We start from the raw sequence: 16,649 nt of genomic DNA on the forward strand, positions 1-16,649 counted from the left end.
GGCTCCCTGCCACCCCTTGGGGCTCAGCCCAGGGGTCTCCCTTCCTGGGCTGGAAAATCCCATTTGACCCCCAAGACCAGGGACGGTGCGATGCAGACGTGCTGCCACCAGGGGGAGACCTAGGCAAGAAAGCAAAGCAGGGAACTTTCCGGAGGTTTGCTCCTCAAAGAGAGAAAAGTTATTTTATTCAAGCCGTTCAGTGACGCAGCGTCCAAGAGCACCCTGTAAGGTAGGCCATCCCGTGTAGACGTAGCACAGGAGGGGCACAGGCCCTGTGTGCCGGGGCCCAGCTGCTCCCGATTCCTTCTCCCTTTTTATGGCTTCAGAGGGGTCTGAGGCCTCCCCCGCTCTGGGGTGACGTCACACCACTCAGTCCCTCCAGCGCAGGGGCGATATTGTCCCCCACCTCCTTGCTACAGGGCGGACCCAGAAGCAAGAGGGACAAGGCAGCAGGAGCAAGCGTCCTCGAGGCAAAGCCACCCCGGAGCCTGCTCGCAGGTCACTTGGCCAGCTGCGCGGGAGTCACTTGTACCCAAGCAGGTCCCCACGGCAGCTCTGCCCCCTTGCCTGCCCTGTCCCAACGACTGTGCTGTCCCCTCGCCTGCTCTGTCCACGCGACTGCTCTGTCCCCTCGCCTGCTCTGTCCACGCGACTGCTCTGTCCGCAGGCCTGCTCTGTTCCCTTTTCTGCTCTGCCCCTCTCCTGCTCTGTCCCCAGACCTCTGTCCCCTCCCCTTCTCTGTCCCCACGCCTGCTCTGTCCCCTCCCCTGCTCTGTCCCCACAGAGCTCTGTCCTCGCACACATTGTAAACCCCAGAGTCAGCTGTTGGTTTTAAAGTCCATTTGCCCTTTCCCTGCATGGACCTTTGGTGTTCTACTTTGCCTCCTGGATTTCCATGTTTCCCTCCTTGATCATTTTCCAAAAGACCTCCACTGAGTTTGTTTTCAGGGAGGTTTGCTGTGATGAGATGAACGCCAAGGATCGTACTCCGCTGGGTTTGGCCCAAGGCTGTAGTTTGATGACCTCCGGCCCAGGCCACAGGTCCACCCAAGCTGGGGGTGCTACACGAATCTGGGACATCTGTAAGGCCTACACTCTCTGTGTCAGGATAGAAAGGCAAAAATCCACCTGCCTTCAAACTTGAAGAAACCTGTCTGTCTCTGCCCCAGCTTTGGATGAAAAAAAAAAAAAAAAAAACCCAACAAAAAACCCCCCAAAACTCTCTTGTGTAGAGGAAGCCGAACAGAAAGCCTTAGGCCCTGCCCGGTATATGTGGAACATAGTGGAAAATGGGTTAAACACACAAGTGAAGGAGGAACACAGCACCCTGTCCTGTAGGTCCCCACAGACTTGCAGACAGGCAAGCTCAGGCGGGTACTGCCGGGCCGGATGCGCTAGAAACAGGCGTCAGGGAGGGTAGTAGCCACACTTCACTATCTGTCAGTTGATGCTTTATCATCCACCTGAGGACCTATTAGCCATCGCTAAGCAAATGAAGACTCGCCTGGGGTACCTGGAGTCCTCACACAGCTTCAAACTATACGCTCGGCACACTCACCATGAACACCAGCTTCTGGGGTGGGGTGCCCTTCAAGCATAACTGGCCCATCCTAAGCCTGCCTGCCCTGCCTCACCCCCGCTTCCTGCAGAAACCGCGACAAAGGCACTTCTGCACAGTTCGCCCCCTGCCTTGTGACTGGCCCAGCACCGCCCTGGGTGCCCCGCGGGGCAAGCTGTCCTCTCCCCGTGGAGCTGGGCACATAGGTGCAAACTACCAGGTATAAAATGAAACAGTTACAAAAATGTGATGTACAGCACAGGGAATTATAATAACTTTATATGGAGTGTAATCTATACAGATATTGAATCACTATGTCGTACGCCTAAAATTAATATAACATTGTAAGTCAACTACACCGCAGCGGGAAAAAAACAGGGAGACAGACCACATCCCTGAAGATCTCTATGCCCTCAGTGGGAGAGGGGGCAGACGCCGTCTGGGAGCTCCCACCGCAGGGCCTCCTGGCTGGGTAACAGACTCGTATTAAGAGTTTCTGGGTCCAGGACTCGATGTCAGCTTGTTCTTTCTTTAATCTAACTTGGAACTGTTGCGCCAGCATCTTCCAAACCTACAGAAAGAAAGAAGAGCCTTGAGGGCCACCCACGCGTGTCTCTTCTCAGTTTCCTTTGTGTCATGTGGGCCTGGGGCTCAAATTTATATATACAACCCCAGATGGGTGAAGAGCCTCCAGGACAAGTGATGTATTCAAAGTGGTTCTAGGTTGATCGCGATCCTAGGTTCCCACAGAAGCAAATGCAAATCATGTCTGGAGAAAGGCCTCTTCAGCCCAGGGCCCTCCACTGCCCCACAGTACGTCTAGCCCAGGATGAATTCCTGGTCAAATGTCATAAAACACACCATGAGCGACACCAGCATGAAATAACAAATAAAATTGTATTGGAATTTCCCTGGCGGTCCAGTGGTTAAGACTCCGTGCTTCCAATGCAGGGGGCATGGGTCTGATCCCTGGTAGGGGAACTAAGATCCCACATGCCGTGCAGAGTGGTCAAAAAAAACCAAAAAAAGATTAGAAAAGAGCAAAAGAATATAAACTATAGCCAGAGTTGGAAAAGCATCACACTGAGAATGATAATGACTCAAAAGAAAGCTTTGTAAAAACCTCAATAAGAGAATTAGGGGCTTCCCTGGTGGCGCAGTGGTTGAGAATCTGCCTGCCAATGCAGGGGACATGGGTTCGAGCCCTAGTCTGGGAAGATCCCACATGCTGCGGAGCAACTGGGCCCGTGAGCCACAACTACTGAGCCTGTGTGTCTGGAGCCTGTGCTCCGCAACAAGAGAGGCCACGACAGTGAGAGGCCCGCGCACCGGGATGAAGAGCGGCCCCCGCCCGCAGCAACTAGAGAAGCCTGCATGCAGCAAAGAAGACCCAACGCAGCCAAAAATAAATAAATAAACTTATAAGAAAAGAAAAGAATAAGTCAATGATGAGAAGGACGAGAGGAAGTTATCCAAATGCAATGCACAGGAACGTGGAAGTAGAAGCTATGAGATGGGTTGATGGCAGAGAGGATGGAGCGACAAACTGGAACATATCTACTTGGTGTTCCTGACAAGGGAAAGGGAAGAACAGGGGAGAGGACGTATTCACAGAGAGAACAGAGAGGAATTTTCCAGAACTGGGAAAGACATGTGCTGTGGGTTGAATTGTGTCCACCAAAACGATGTTAAAGTCCTAACACCCAGGACCTGCGAATGTGACCTTATTTGGAAATGGGGTCTTTGCAGGTGATCAAATTAAGATGAGGTCATTGTGATGGACCTTAATCCAATATGACTGGTGTCCTTAGAAAAAGGGAAATGTGGACACAGAGACAGATGTGTGCAGAGGGAAGATGATGTGAAGACACAGGGAGAACGCCATAGACAGGCCAGGGAACCCCAGGGGCCACCAGAAATTAGGGGAGAGCCTGGACCAGACTCTCCCTCCTGGCCTCAGAAGGAACCAACCCTGCCGACACGCTGATTTGGGTCTCCTAGACTTCAGAACTGGGAGACGGTCAATTTCTGTTGTTTAAGCTGCCCAGTCTGTGATACTTTGCTACCACAGCCCTAGCAAACTAATACAACATGTATCCACGGCTACAGGAAGCATAATGTATGCCAGGATAAAAGGAAGAAAAGAAAACTACACCTGGTTACATCATGGTAACACTAAAGGATAGACACAGACATCGACAGTGAGAATCTGTTAAAAACAAGCAGAGCAAAGGAGTCCTTACAAAGGTGTGACAGCAGGTCTCCCAACAATGATGGAACCCTAAAGATTTTGGGGTTCCAGAGAAAATGACTGTCAATTAAGAATTCTGTGCCTAGAAAAGTTCTTTCAGTAATGAAGGAGAATTAGAGACATTTTCATGTTACTAAAAACTGAGCATCTGTCAACACGCTCCCAGTTCGTGGAAAATAATTGGCAACTGAGAATTTTATCCCCAGCTGAACGATTAGTGAAGTCTGCTGACGAAAATTCAATAAACTATCAAGTTAAGAAGAAAAAAAAGGGAACTTTATTCAAGCCAGCTGAGGATTCTAACTGGGGAAGCAGATTCTCAGAAGCTCTGAGGACGGTTCTGCCTGCTCGGAGTGGAAGACACAGCCACGCACATTTTCGAGACAAAGGATCGTACATCACAATGACATGCGGTATTTTACCTTAAGGTCACCAAGGAGGCACAGCCCAGGGAAGCACGTACAAAGTGGGCAGCGGGTCACCGTGACCCCTACGGAGCTGGGAAGGAACGTTATTCTCGCGTCAGGAGAAAGGAAAAACCCGTCTTCCCGGGGTGGGGGGGCAGGCGCGCCCACCTGTGAGGAGCTCTGGCTAAGGTGTGACGCAGATGCACCTGGCACACAGGGAGGGAGGAGGCCCAAACAAACAGAGAGAGAGAACTTTACGTTTAATTTTTTTCTTGTCCTGCCTTAAAATATCAATTTTATATCAAGTCCATTCTAAAAGATTATTTCAGGAGGAAGGACGGTGACCACAGAGGGAAGCTCTGAAATAAAAGAAGGAAAGATGAGTAGATAAATCCATAAAAGTGAGTAATTCTTAAGCACACCCTGAGTGCATAAAATAATTATAAGATGCATAATTTGGGGGGGGGTTCTTTTTGTTGTTGTTGTTGGCCGTGCCGCACGGCTTGTGGGATCTCAGTTCCCTGACCATGGATTGAACCCGGGCCATGGCAGTGAAAGTCCGGAATCCTAGCCAGTAGGCCACCTGGGAGCTCCCTTTGGGGTTTTAAAATAATAATAATAATAGTATTACAAGCTGGAATTTTTTTTTTAAATGACAACAGCAGAATATAAGGGGGAGATCACTGGAGTTGAAGTATTCAAACGCCCTCACATTATTCAGGAAGAGGGAAAGATGTTTATTATGTATATACCTTCTTATGTCTGTGGGGCAAAGTTTTAAAGATAAGCTGAGTAGTGTGGAAGCACACCACCTCCTAACATCAGTGGATCAACACAACCGAAGAATAGTTACTGCTGATGGAAAGTCTGCTGCGGATCAAGCCCGAGGAGCTCTCCCATCGGGGCTGCATTGTCAGAGCCCAGAACAGACAGGAGGGAAGAGTGGTACTTCCTACACCCAAGATTAAAGGCTTCAGAAGAGAACTGACATAACGCCCCTTCACTCACAATGCATCGGTCAGGACCTGTTTGGTGACCGGCCGGACCGCAGGGTGGCCGGTGACCTGCCGGACTGCAGGGTGGCCAGGGCAGAGAATCCTCCCCTGCGTCCGAGTGGTCTGTGTGAGTGTCCATCACAAAGCATCATCCCCCAAAGCCTAGAATTCAGGGAATAGGAGAAAATGGAACAAGAAAAAAAATCCAGGGGGCTTCCCCGGTGGTTCAGTGGTGAAGAATCCGCCTACCAATGCAGGGGACACGGGTTCAAGCCCTGGTCTGGGAAAATCTCACATGACGTGGAGCAACTAAGCCTGTGCGCCACAACTACTGAGCCTGCGCTCTACAGCCCGCGAGCCACAGCTGCTGAGCCCACATGCCACCACTACTGAAGCCCGTGGGCCTAGAGCCTGTGCTCCGCAATGAAGAGTAGGCCCCTGCTTGCCACAACTAGGGAAAGTCCGTGTGTAGCAATGAAGACACAACACAGCCAAAAGTTTAAAAAATAAATAAATTTATTTAAAAAAAAAAAAAAAAAAAAGGAAGGAATGAAGAGAGCAGCCGAAGGGAGGAAAAGAAAGCCAAATCCAAAACAAAAAACAAAGAGAAGGGCTATTCTAAAGGCCACTGTCTGCGGGGGGGCAGGGGGCAGGGGGCATGGGTTAGGGCTGGGGGTGACAGGGTCCTGTATTCAGAGAGTCCTGGTTGCGGGGGTGGTGGTGGGATGGGGCAGGCGGAGGCAGAAGTCCTTGCTGGGGACCCAGGCTGAGCACCAGCAAACTATAGCCAGGCCTGCCTTTTCAGGCAGCCCAGTAAGCCGCCCACCTGCATTCTCCAGGATGGGGGTCCTAGCTGCCTCCATTTCCCAGCCTCCCTTGCAGCTAGATGCAGCCATGTGACTAAGTTCTGAATCATGAGACATAAATGGAAGTGCCCTGTGGGACTTCCAGGATGTCTCCTCTGGGATGTCCCTTATGCTCTGCTAGGAACATGAGGTGATGGCTGAGCTCCAGCAGCAATTATGGGGCCATGAGGCTGCCAGTCAACCCTAGGGATTGGGAGCTGAGAGCTGGAGGGACCTGGCTCCTGATGGCTGTGGAACCAATACCATCCCTAGGCTGCCAGCCCCAGAATCTGGTCAGTGTGATGGAGAAAAACAATGTTCAAGCCCTGGTTCCTCAAGTCAAGAGTCTCGGTGGTTTGCACCAAAACTAACTCAGATGCGTAAGCCTGTGACTTGGGGTTGGGGGGTGGAGAGGGATTTTCTCTGGATGTGAAAGTTTTCAGCCCCACCCCCTGGCTGGCCCACCCAGCTCCAGATGTCTGTCAAGGGCGCGGAGGGAGGTACTCAGGAAGAAAAGGAAGTGGCCAGAAGGGGAAGCGGCAGGCTGCAGAGAGGAGGCAGGTGGGACGTGATCGGGCGCTCGCTGGCGAGCTGAGGGCCTGCGTCTGTGGCAAAGCCAAGATGAACGCCAAGGCAGGACCCCCAGAGGTAAGTGCCAGTGAGGCCGGATGGGAGAGTCAGGCCAAAGGCCCTGAGACGGGGACTTCGGTCCACTGCCCCCTGGCCCCGTGCTGCCAGCAGCCCTGGGCCCAAAGGGTCATAAAGTCTCCAGCTGGGCCTGCAGAGCACCCATTCCTCCTCCGGTTTGTGCAGCCAGGACCACCAGGGCCTCGGGGTCTCCTAGAGAGTTCAGAGCAGGCCCTCCCTCCGCCCCAGCCTGGGCCGGGCAGCTGCGCCACATGCCCTGCACGGCAGGAAGTCTCACCCCTTCACCCATGACCTCCGATGCCTGCAGGGTCCCACGGCTGCCCAACACAGGGCTGGGGGGGAGCTCAGAGCTGTCCCATGGGAGTCTCCCAGCCCGTCACGGCCCTGAGATGCCAGCGCTAGTGGGTCATCCTCGCCCAACAGCCAGCCCCACCCCTGGACATACAGGGTCCCCAGGGCTGCAGCTGCCCAGAGCCCCCCTGGACGGCTGGCCTCCCCAGGCCCCTGTAGTTCCCAAGGGGATGGGTGGCCCGGCAGGTGCCTCGGCCGTGCTCCGAGTCCCAGATGGGGGCCGTGGGGGCAGGGCTGCCGCGCTCCAACCTTCCTGTCTGCCTGGGGCCCCGGGTGGTACAGCAGGGGCAGCGTCTGTCCAAGGATGGCCCTGGGGCCCCGCCCAGGACTGCACCCCGATTGCCTCTCCTGTGGGTCGGTGAAGGGGCCTGGGACCTGTTCATCGTGAAGGCCTGATGCGGCCCCGAGCCCTCCCCGGACGGGGAGGGGAGTGGCAGGCCCCCGAGCGCTCCTCTGCGGCGTGCGGGTGGGGAAGCACCCTGACTCCCCTCTATGGGGGCTCCTGGCAGGGAGGGGTGCCGGGCCTCGGGCACTCTGCCTGAGTCCCCCCTCTCACTCTGCTTTCTGGGGCCCCCGCCACCCGGTAATGGTTCTGGCTCAGGGCAGACGCAGCCCCCGGGCCCAGCTCCTATGGCCGCCCCTTCCCCACACTGAGGCGGGCCAGCGGGTCCTGTGGAAGGACACCTGCTCCCAGGGCCCCAGTGCCTGGCCAAGCTGCACTCGCAGGCAGGCAGCGCAGCCCAGGCCCCAGGCCCCAGGCTGCAGGGGCCACTTCCCCACCAAGGCCAGGAGGGAGGGCTGCACCCACCCCTCACGGTTGGCTGGCCGGGCGGGGCGGGGGCGGGTCCCTGTCGCTGCGCGTGGGCCCCTCCCTGCACTCCGGGGCGGGCGTGCTGAGATCGGGGGCATCCCCCTCACGGCGGCATTGGAGGCTGCTTTGGGGAGGGGCCCAACTCCAGCCGGGGCCCGGCCGGCCTGGCTTCCAGCTCCTCGTGGGAGTGACCACTCAGACGGGACGAGACGCATCCTCTGTCCCCACCTGGCTGCAGAGTCCTGCTGCACAGGGAGAGCCCCGCTGCCAGCATCAAGGGGTCCCGACTCAGCCCCAGCCCCTGAACAGCAACACTCTGTCAGTGCCGGGTCTCCCCAGCCAGGACAAGGGCTGCTGCCCGGCGCCCAGGAGGGGCTGCAAGGGGCCAGGACGGGGGCGCCCAGCCCGGGAAGGGAAGCAGCTATTTATAGGCCAGCCTTGAGAGGGCCAAGCTGGAGAGCAGAAATGGCATCAGACTCGTTGAGGTTGTGACTGAAACAAGGAACTGAGATTCAGACACCCACATGCCCGCCGAGAGGGGGTCCAAGAGGGAGAACAGCGGGTCACGTGTGTCCCGGGAACAGACCGGGGCGCACACACACACACATGCACGCACACATGCACACGCACCAGTGATGGGCAAGGGACTCGCCAGCTTCAGGCCGGGCTGTGGTGAGGGTGCGACCGTGGGCAGGAGTGGTGGCTGTAGGGGTCCCCACGAGGTGGCGGCCCCGGTGCCCAGCTGCCCAGGCACCGTGGAGCCACTGCAGCTGGGCCTGGAGCTGTGGGTGATGCCAGGTCACCCCAAGCAGGTGCGGAGGCCTCTGCAGAGCGCATCGGTGGCCCCTGCGTGGCCCCGATCCACGCCACCCCACAGACCACGGGACAGGGAGGCCCGCACAGCAGGACTTGGGGGCCTGAGGGAGGGGGCTCAGCAGCCTCACAGGACCCCTGGGCCAGAGTGGCAAGGACAGAACTAGCCACGCGGGAACCGGGGCACCCTGACGGGTGGGCTGCTCGGCACCGGCCACATGCCCTGTCTCGGGGGACCTGGGAAGATGGCCAGTGACCGTGCGGGCCCGGGCTGGGCCCCGGCGGTGGGCTCGGGCCTGCGTGGCCCCATCCGCGCCAGCCCCGCCCGGCTGCAGGCCTGGCCTCCCTGCCAGCAGGGACGGCCTGTCTCAGCGCTGGAGAGGCCGTCAGGCCCGCCCGGAAGAGCGCGGCCACGCCCCGGGGACCCCGTGGTGACGCCCTCCTCCGGTTGCAGGTGCGGGGGACTCTGGCCCTGCTGTGCCTGAGCGCTGTGACCCTCACCTACGCGCTGTGGCAAGTGCTCTCTTCCTCCACCTGGCGCCACGTGCGCCCCGAGGAAGGGCCCACCGCGTCTTGGGGCCTTGGCTCCAGCCTGGCTTGGGCGCCCCTGGGAGGGGAGGCCTGGCGGCGTCAGCAGAACGACTCCTGCCGGTGAGTGAGCCGCGAGGTCTCCAGGGTGGCCGGCGCGTCGCTGCTCCAGGCCGCCGCCTGCCTTCCCCCTGGGGCGCCCCACAGGGACCAGCATCGCCCTCTGCCACCTCCTGTTGGAAGAGGCAGGTTCCGGGGAGGGCGGGCTGTGAGGCAGGGGGCGTGGTCGGGGGAGGGGGAGAAGCCCCGAACTGTATGGGCCGGAGTCGGGGCTGGGGACGGGGACGACTTGGGGCGCTCTTTGCAGCAAACGCAGGCGGCCAGCCAGGGACTCCGACAAGGCCGCGAGCCCCGGTCCTACCTGGGCCGAGGTGGCACCATCGCAGCCCTTCCACCTGGGGTGGAGTCGCAGCGCCCGCCCCTCCCGCCCCGCTGTGGGGTCCTGGGATCCCAGCACACCTCCAGCCTACCCCCAACCCCCACTGGCCCAGCCCTCCCCTCTGGGCCAGCCCGGGCGTCTCCAAGGGCCTCCACAGCTGCAGGAGCCCAAACCCAACACCTCTGCCGGGCTCCGCAAGCGACAGCCCCGAGCAGACAGCGCCTGGGCTTGGGGGGGGCCTGGGCCCCATCTGCCCTGCTCTCAGGCCCCCCACTCAGGCCCCTCCCCGGGGCGCTCCTGGGTGTCCGGCCTGCCCTGCCCAGTCTGGCCTGCGGCCCCCTCCCTGCACCCTCCCGCTTGGCTGGACGGGGCGGAGCAGGTGATGCGAGGCTGGCTGGTGGCTCCCACGCTCACACCTGGCACCTCCCTCCTCAGGCTCGTCCTCGTGGAAAGCATCCCCCAGGACCTGCCGCCTGCAGCAGGCAGCCCGTCTGCCCAGCCCCTGGCCCAGGCCTGGCTGCAGCTGCTGGACGCCGCCCGGGAGAGTGTCCACGTGGCCTCCTTCTACTGGTCCCTCACGGGGTCCGACACTGGGGTCAATGACTCGTCTTCCCAGCTGGTGCGCCACCCGTCCCCCGAGTCGGAGGCTGCGGGCCGTCCAGGGGCCAGGCACACGTCCAGGGGCCAGCAAGCCCGGCGGGCAGCGCATCTGTCTGACCGAGCTGTGGGCAGTCAGAGGCGGCCTCCTGGGGAAGTCTGGGCCCTTCCTGGTGGGATGGGGCTGGCCTCTCACCGCTGGCCTGCTCTCGCAGGGAGAGGCCCTTCTGCAGAAGCTGCAGCAGCTGCTGGACAGAAACGTTTCCCTGGCTGTGGCCACCAGCATCCCGACACTGGTCCGGAACTCCACCGACCTGCAGGTCCTGGTGGCCCGAGGTAGGTTCCTGCCGTCCTGGGCCTGGGGACGGGAGAGAGCAGTGGGGCTGCCCGGGAGGGGGAGGCCGGGAGCCCAGGGCTGCAAGCGCCTTCAAGTGGGCTTCCCCGGGGGCCAGTTCCAGGGAGCCGGACGTGTCATTTCCCAGGGGGCAGAGCACAGGGTGGTCTCCGGGCCTTGCTGAGCCCAGACGCTTCAGCCTGTGGGTGGCGGCTTGGCCTGGAGCCAGAGGCAGCACGGACAATCCTCACAGAGCCGGGCTGCCTGGAGGGACCCCCAGCTGGTCAATGCCTCAGTTTTCCCACCTGTAAAATGGGAATAACAACATCAACTGAGTAGGACTGCTGTGAGGAGAAAGGAATCCACCCACCTGCAAAGAAAGAGCTGAGAATCTGGCTCAGCACGAAGCGAGTTCACCACACTGTCCTGCACCCTCGTCAGGCGCCCAGGTGCGACATGTGCCCATGGGAAGGCTCACCGGCGGCGTTTTGCACTCCAAGTTCTGGGTCGTGGATGGGCGGCACGTCTATGTGGGCAGTGCCAACATGGACTGGCGGTCACTGACACAGGTGAGTCCCTGAGCCCCGAGTGGGGAGGCCCCATGTCCCCATGCGGGCAGTCACCCTGGGGGAAGTGGCCATGTCTGTAACATCGCTGTGGTAGAAACACCCGGAGACTGGTTACCGGATTCAAACGGCACTGAACTCCTGCTGCGGAAGGCCATTTAACCGCCCGGAAAGATGCTCAGGTCACCTTATCCGGGAAATCATGCAGACAAAGCACGATCCCTTCTAGGGAAAGCAGTGCTTTAACCATGAGTCAAAACGGTGACAGCAGCTGTCATCTAGCAGTGGAGAATGATTTTTTTTTTCGTTCTTCTCTGGGCATTTATGCGTTTTCTATTGTCTTTTGGTAATAAACACGTATTGCCCTTGGAATACAATGTTCAGGGAAAACAGGGACCCGCAGGGCACCGCACCCCATGGCTTCCCCGAGCGCACCATCTGCCACGGATTCTCGCGGGGGGTGGATGCTGCTGTGGGCCGGCTGCCGAGCCGGGGGCCGCACCTGCCCGGCCCGGGGGGCCCACACGGCCCCAGAGGGGCCCCTCCCGCAGCGCTGCCCCGGTCCCTGCAGGTGAAGGAGCTCGGCGCCATCATCTACAACTGCAGCCGCCTGGCCCAGGACCTGGAGAAGACCTTCCAGACCTACTGGGTGTTGGGGGTGCCGAAGGCTGTCCTCCCCAAACCCTGGCCTCGGAACTTCTCCTCCCACATCAACTGCTTCCAGCCCCTCCGGGACTACTTTGACGGGGTGCCCACCACTGCCTACTTCTCGGTAAGGGTGGTCAGGGGGGCCGACTGGAGCCCCTGCTCTCCTGGCTGGCCAGAGGCACAGGGAGCCCCGCCCACCCTGGGCCTGGCCTGCAGACACCTCGGAGTCTGCTAGGTCCTCGGGGCCACGGCTCCGGGAGCCAGCGCCGTGGACGGCACTGCGGCCCCAGGGTGAGGGGCAGGCCCGGCCCCAGGAGAGGACGCGGTCATCGTCATCCACGGGAGACAGGCAACCTGAGTGCTTGTGGGGGTCGTCCTGTGGCCCTGGGGGCCTCCAAGCACACTGTTGGATGGGGTCTGACTCAGGCCCAGGGAGGGTGGGGGGAGGACCCGTGCATCAGGCAATTCTGTCACTCTGCGGGGAGGAGAGGGGGACTGAGGGGCGGGCGGTCACGCCCACCAGCCACGACCCTCCCTCAGGGTACACGGCAGCTGCCCCAGTGCTGGGCTACAGTGGAGACCCTGCCTCGGAGGCAGGGACGCTTCCCCAGACGTGGGGGCCCAGGCTGAGCCGCGCGGGCAGCTTCCTCCGGAGTCAGGCCAGCCCGGGGCCCCTGTTCAGACCCGACGTCTTGTCTTCCTCCTGGTTCCCAGTGCTGGAGGGTGGGTGCACCGTGGCGTCACGGGTCCAAGAACCCAGTGGCTCAGAACCGGGTGGCCAGTGCCCTCAGGGACCTCTCCGCCCGCACAGGCATCGCCGCCCGCACTCTGCCCCCACGGCCGCACCCGGGACCTGGACGCGCTGCTGGCGGTGATGGGGGGCGCCCGGGAGTTCATCTATGCCTCGGTGATGGAGTATTTCCCCACCACACGCTTCACCCACCCCGCCAGGTAGGCCGGGCGGGAGCCGGGCAGCCCCGGACGGGGGAGGCCCCTCTGCCCGTGGGCAGCTCCTGGCCTGTCTCCTCGCCCGCCAGGACCCCTGCCCACTCGGGGCGTGTGGGCAGGGCCCGGTTGACCTGAGGACCCTGACCCTCCCCCGCACCCCTCCCCAGGTACTGGCCGGTGCTGGACACGGCGCTGCGGGCGGCGGCCGTCGGCAGGGGCGTGCGCGTGCACCTGCTGGTCAGCTGCTGGCTTAACACGGACCCCAGCATGTTCCCTTACCTGCGGTCCCTGCAAGCCCTCAGCAACCCCGCGGCCAACGTGTCTGTGGACGTGGTGAGGACCCACCCCCTGGCCGGGCCGGGAAGCAGCCTCCCTGTTGGCTGACACGCCCTCTCTGTTCCCCCAAGAAAGTCTTCATTGTGCCCGTGAGGAACCACTCCAACATCCCCTTCAGCAGGGTGAACCACAGCAAGTTCATGGTCACGGAGAAGGCGGCCTACATAGGTGAGCAGGGGTGAGGGCTGCGGGCAGGGGCTCGGGACCTGAGTCCTTGTGGGCTGCGGAGCGAGCGGACACCAGCAGAGGGCACACAGGCCCGCAGAAGGGATCGTGTCGCCCGGGCGGTGGCCAGGCCAGGGTGCTGAAGGGGGCGCTGTTCTCCGTCCAGCGCGGACCCCGGGCGGGGACCTGCTGAAGAGCTCAGGCCCTCCCCCATGGAGGCAGGTGGGGACCCCTGGCACCGAGCCCCCCGAGCACTGAGTCCGTGGGCTGCTGGGGTGCAGTCCCTCACGTGAAGAGCGGGCTGCACTCGGCGCCAGAGAGGCTGCAGGGCTGGAGTCGGACCACGGCAGAGTGGCCGCTGGGGCCATCGGGCTGGGCCAGGCAGCAGAGGACCCCCCCCGTGTGGCCCAGTAACCCAGTGTCTCCGCCCACAGGCACTTCCAACTGGTCCGAAGATTACTTCAGCAGCACCTCGGGTGTGGGCCTGGTGGTCAGCCAGAGGGCCCCCAGCACCCAGCCAGGGGTGACAACCGTGCAGGAGCAGCTGCGGCAACTCTTTGAGCGAGACTGGAGTTCCCGCTACGCTGTAGGCCTGGACGGACAGGCCCAGGGCCAGGACTGTGTTTGGCAGGGCTGACGTCCAGCCCTTCCTGGCTGCGGAGCCCCACTGCTCCCGACCAGGCTTCCCTGCCTGGCCCCCAGTCTGGACCCCGAGCAGCTCGATCCACACAAGCCCTGGTCAGGGACAGGACTGCCCAATGCAGGGCAGGCGCAAACTGTTTGCTCTCCAAATCTAGACCCTCTTAAAGCCCCACCTCCTCCAGGGAGCCCTCCAGGATGCCCTCCCTGGCTCCCACAGAGCCGCAATTCCTGCCCACACACGGAGCCTTTACAATACTGTGTGCCTCCCTGTTTCTCCTGTGAGTCCTGGGTCAGGTTGCGTCCCACCTTCTCAGCCCCAGGCTGGAGTTCAGCCTCTACCCACCTGCGAGGCGCCTGTGTCCATGAGGCCACATTGAGGCGGGGCTGGGCTTCCGCCATGCGAGCCCCTGACTCTTGCCAGCATCCAGCCTCCTGCCCACAGGAACCCAGAGACAGAGCAGGGGGCGGGGCTGGCGCCTGGGGTGGGCCCAGGTCTGATGGGGGCAGGGCTAGTGCCTGGGGTGGGCCCAGGTCTGATGGGGGCGGGGCTGGTGCCTGGGCAGGGCATGGGGCCGTGGGGTCGGGGGGAGGCCTGATGGGGGCAGGGCTGGCGCCTGGGGTGGTGGGCCCAGACCTGTAGAGGCCAACCTGCTCGTGGCACCCAGTCCTGGTGTATAAGGGGCCAGGAACCGGGCGGTAGAGTTGTAGAGTGGAGAGGACCTGGGTTTGAGCTGGCAGGAGGGTGACACCAGCCAGGATGGGGTTTGGATGCAGCCCCATTGGAGCTCACCCTCTCTTGGGACTCGCCCAGCACCTGCCCTGCAGAGGCAGGAGCTGAATCCTGGTCTGACAACTCGGTTCCGCTAGGAATGCTGGGTCAGAAGCCTGTCTCGGCCCTGGCCTCGCCACTTCCTGGTTTCTGACCTCGGCTTCAGAGCCCACCTGCCCTCGCAGAGGCCCCCAGGGCACCCGAGGCTAGAGCTGGGGGCTGGCTCAATGTCCAAGAGACCCTAGCCGCTGAGGGAGCTGAGCGAGTGGACCCCAGGCCGCTGCTCCCCTGTCCCCACGTCATCTTGGCCCCAGAGAGACCTGGCTGGGTTACTGTTGGACGCCTTTGACGTGAGTGTCCTCGTCTGCGAGGAAGATCCCCAAACCCAGCCTGTCTCCCTGCCCAGACCCGCGGGGATCTGGAGAGAGTGCCACGGCTCCAAGCGGCCTGAGAGGCGCCCAGGGCCTCTGGGAGCTGGTCTGTGCGTGAGCTGCCCCTGGCGGCACCCCGCTCCCACCGCAACTGTGCTGCAGGGCGGCGCCCCAGGAGCAGCAGACCCCAGGCCCTCTGCTGCCTCGGCTGATCAGCCGTGGTCCAGGAGGGCTCTGTGCGCCAGGCTATGGCGGGGCAACAGGGCGAAAGGCCGCAGCCAGTGCAAGGCCCACTTCACACACTGTGGGTCTGGGGACCACACCTCAGTGGCAGCCTCAAAGGCCTCCAAAGCAGACCCCCATCACAGGAGGCCCAGCTTGATGAGGCGTGAGAGGCCCCAGGGACCCCTTCTGGGGTGTGGGGGACAGACCCTGCCTCCTGGGACCCTGGAACCCAGGCCCTTGTGTGACCCCTCCGTCGAGGGAGGGCACCAGCTACCTCGCCTGCGACAGGTAGAATGCAGAGGTGGTTATGTGACATGAGGTGGTAACAGCATCTTGCGGGGGGCCGACCCTTGCTGGTTTGATGAAGGAAACTCCCGTGAGCTGTCCTATGGAGAGGCCCGCAGGGCAGGGCCCCAGGAGTAGCCTCCAGCCTCCAGCCAGCAAGAAACAGGGCCCCAGGACGCACCCAGCCTGCACCCAGCAGCCTTGTGAGTTTGGGAAGTGGTTCCTTCCCCCGTTGAGTCTGGAGATGAGACGGCAGCCCGGCCAGTGCCTTGATGGCGGCCTCATAGGACCCGGCTAAGCTGTGCTTGGAGTCCTGACCCACAGAGACTGGGGGATCATAAATGTGTGTTGTTTCAAGCCACTCATTTGCGGTGATGTTGGCACAGTGCAGGTGGCTCACGCACGTTGTCACACGGAGCAGAGGCCACATGGAAGGTGGAAGGGCCTGTGCTGTCAGCGGCTCCCCACGGGCTGACAGCTGCCTGCTCGGCCTCCAGCACCGAGGCTACGGTATCTCATGCCTTGACTCTGGGTTCGGAGAGGAATGACACCCACGGAGCCAGGCGGACCCCCACCGCAGTGTTCCCGGGGGGCTGTGCTCCCCACGTCGGTCTGATGGGCAGAGCGAGGCTGGGGCTGCGAGAGGCTGCTGCAGCCTCCTTGACTGCGGGACCCAGTCCCCACTGAGCTTTCCCTCCCCCCGCCCCGCCTTCCAGAGGGTTCCACATCCCCTACCTTGGGGGACCCCCAGCCGGCCACGGGAGATGGGACTTCCCACGGTGGCCAGGGGGAAGGACCCAGCCTCCCAGGCTCTCTCAGGGCAGCACGGGGAGGGGGGTTGGGGGGGGCAGCCCTGGCAGCAGCAAGATGCCCTCTGGGCCCAGCGTCCCCCCCCCGCCGCCCCCGCCCTGCTCTTCTTCCTGTAGCCTCAGCCATGAGGGCAGCCCCTCCTCTCCGAGCAGAAGGGGGGTGGGCCAGGTTCCAGCTCCCCCTCCGAGCGCCTCATGCCCACGGGCCCCTGAGGGGCGCCTGAAGGCAGCCGGGAGGAGATCTGACCCCTGGAAGTTTGTAGGAAACCCCTTCAACCTTGTTCTGAATCTGCTTCCCGTGGGCTGCT

General features: G+C 61.4%; 1 protein-coding gene across 1 annotated transcript; it reads left to right on the forward strand.

The window, feature by feature from the left end:
• Positions 1-8,501: 8,501 nt before the first annotated feature.
• PLD4 (phospholipase D family member 4) lies at positions 8,502-14,137 on the forward strand. Its single transcript, XM_059915249.1, has 10 exons — positions 8,502-8,678; positions 9,134-9,330; positions 10,082-10,265; positions 10,459-10,579; positions 11,019-11,146; positions 11,715-11,915; positions 12,603-12,742; positions 12,907-13,072; positions 13,147-13,243; positions 13,675-14,137. The coding sequence occupies exons 1-10, from the start codon at positions 8,502-8,504 to the stop codon at positions 13,875-13,877; spliced, it is 1,614 nt and encodes a 537-aa protein (XP_059771232.1). The 3' UTR covers positions 13,878-14,137.
• The last annotated feature ends 2,512 nt before the right edge of the window (positions 14,138-16,649 follow it).

The sequence above is a fragment of the Balaenoptera ricei genome, chromosome 2 (assembly GCF_028023285.1).
Source record: "Balaenoptera ricei isolate mBalRic1 chromosome 2, mBalRic1.hap2, whole genome shotgun sequence".
Lineage (NCBI taxonomy): Eukaryota > Metazoa > Chordata > Mammalia > Artiodactyla > Balaenopteridae > Balaenoptera > Balaenoptera ricei.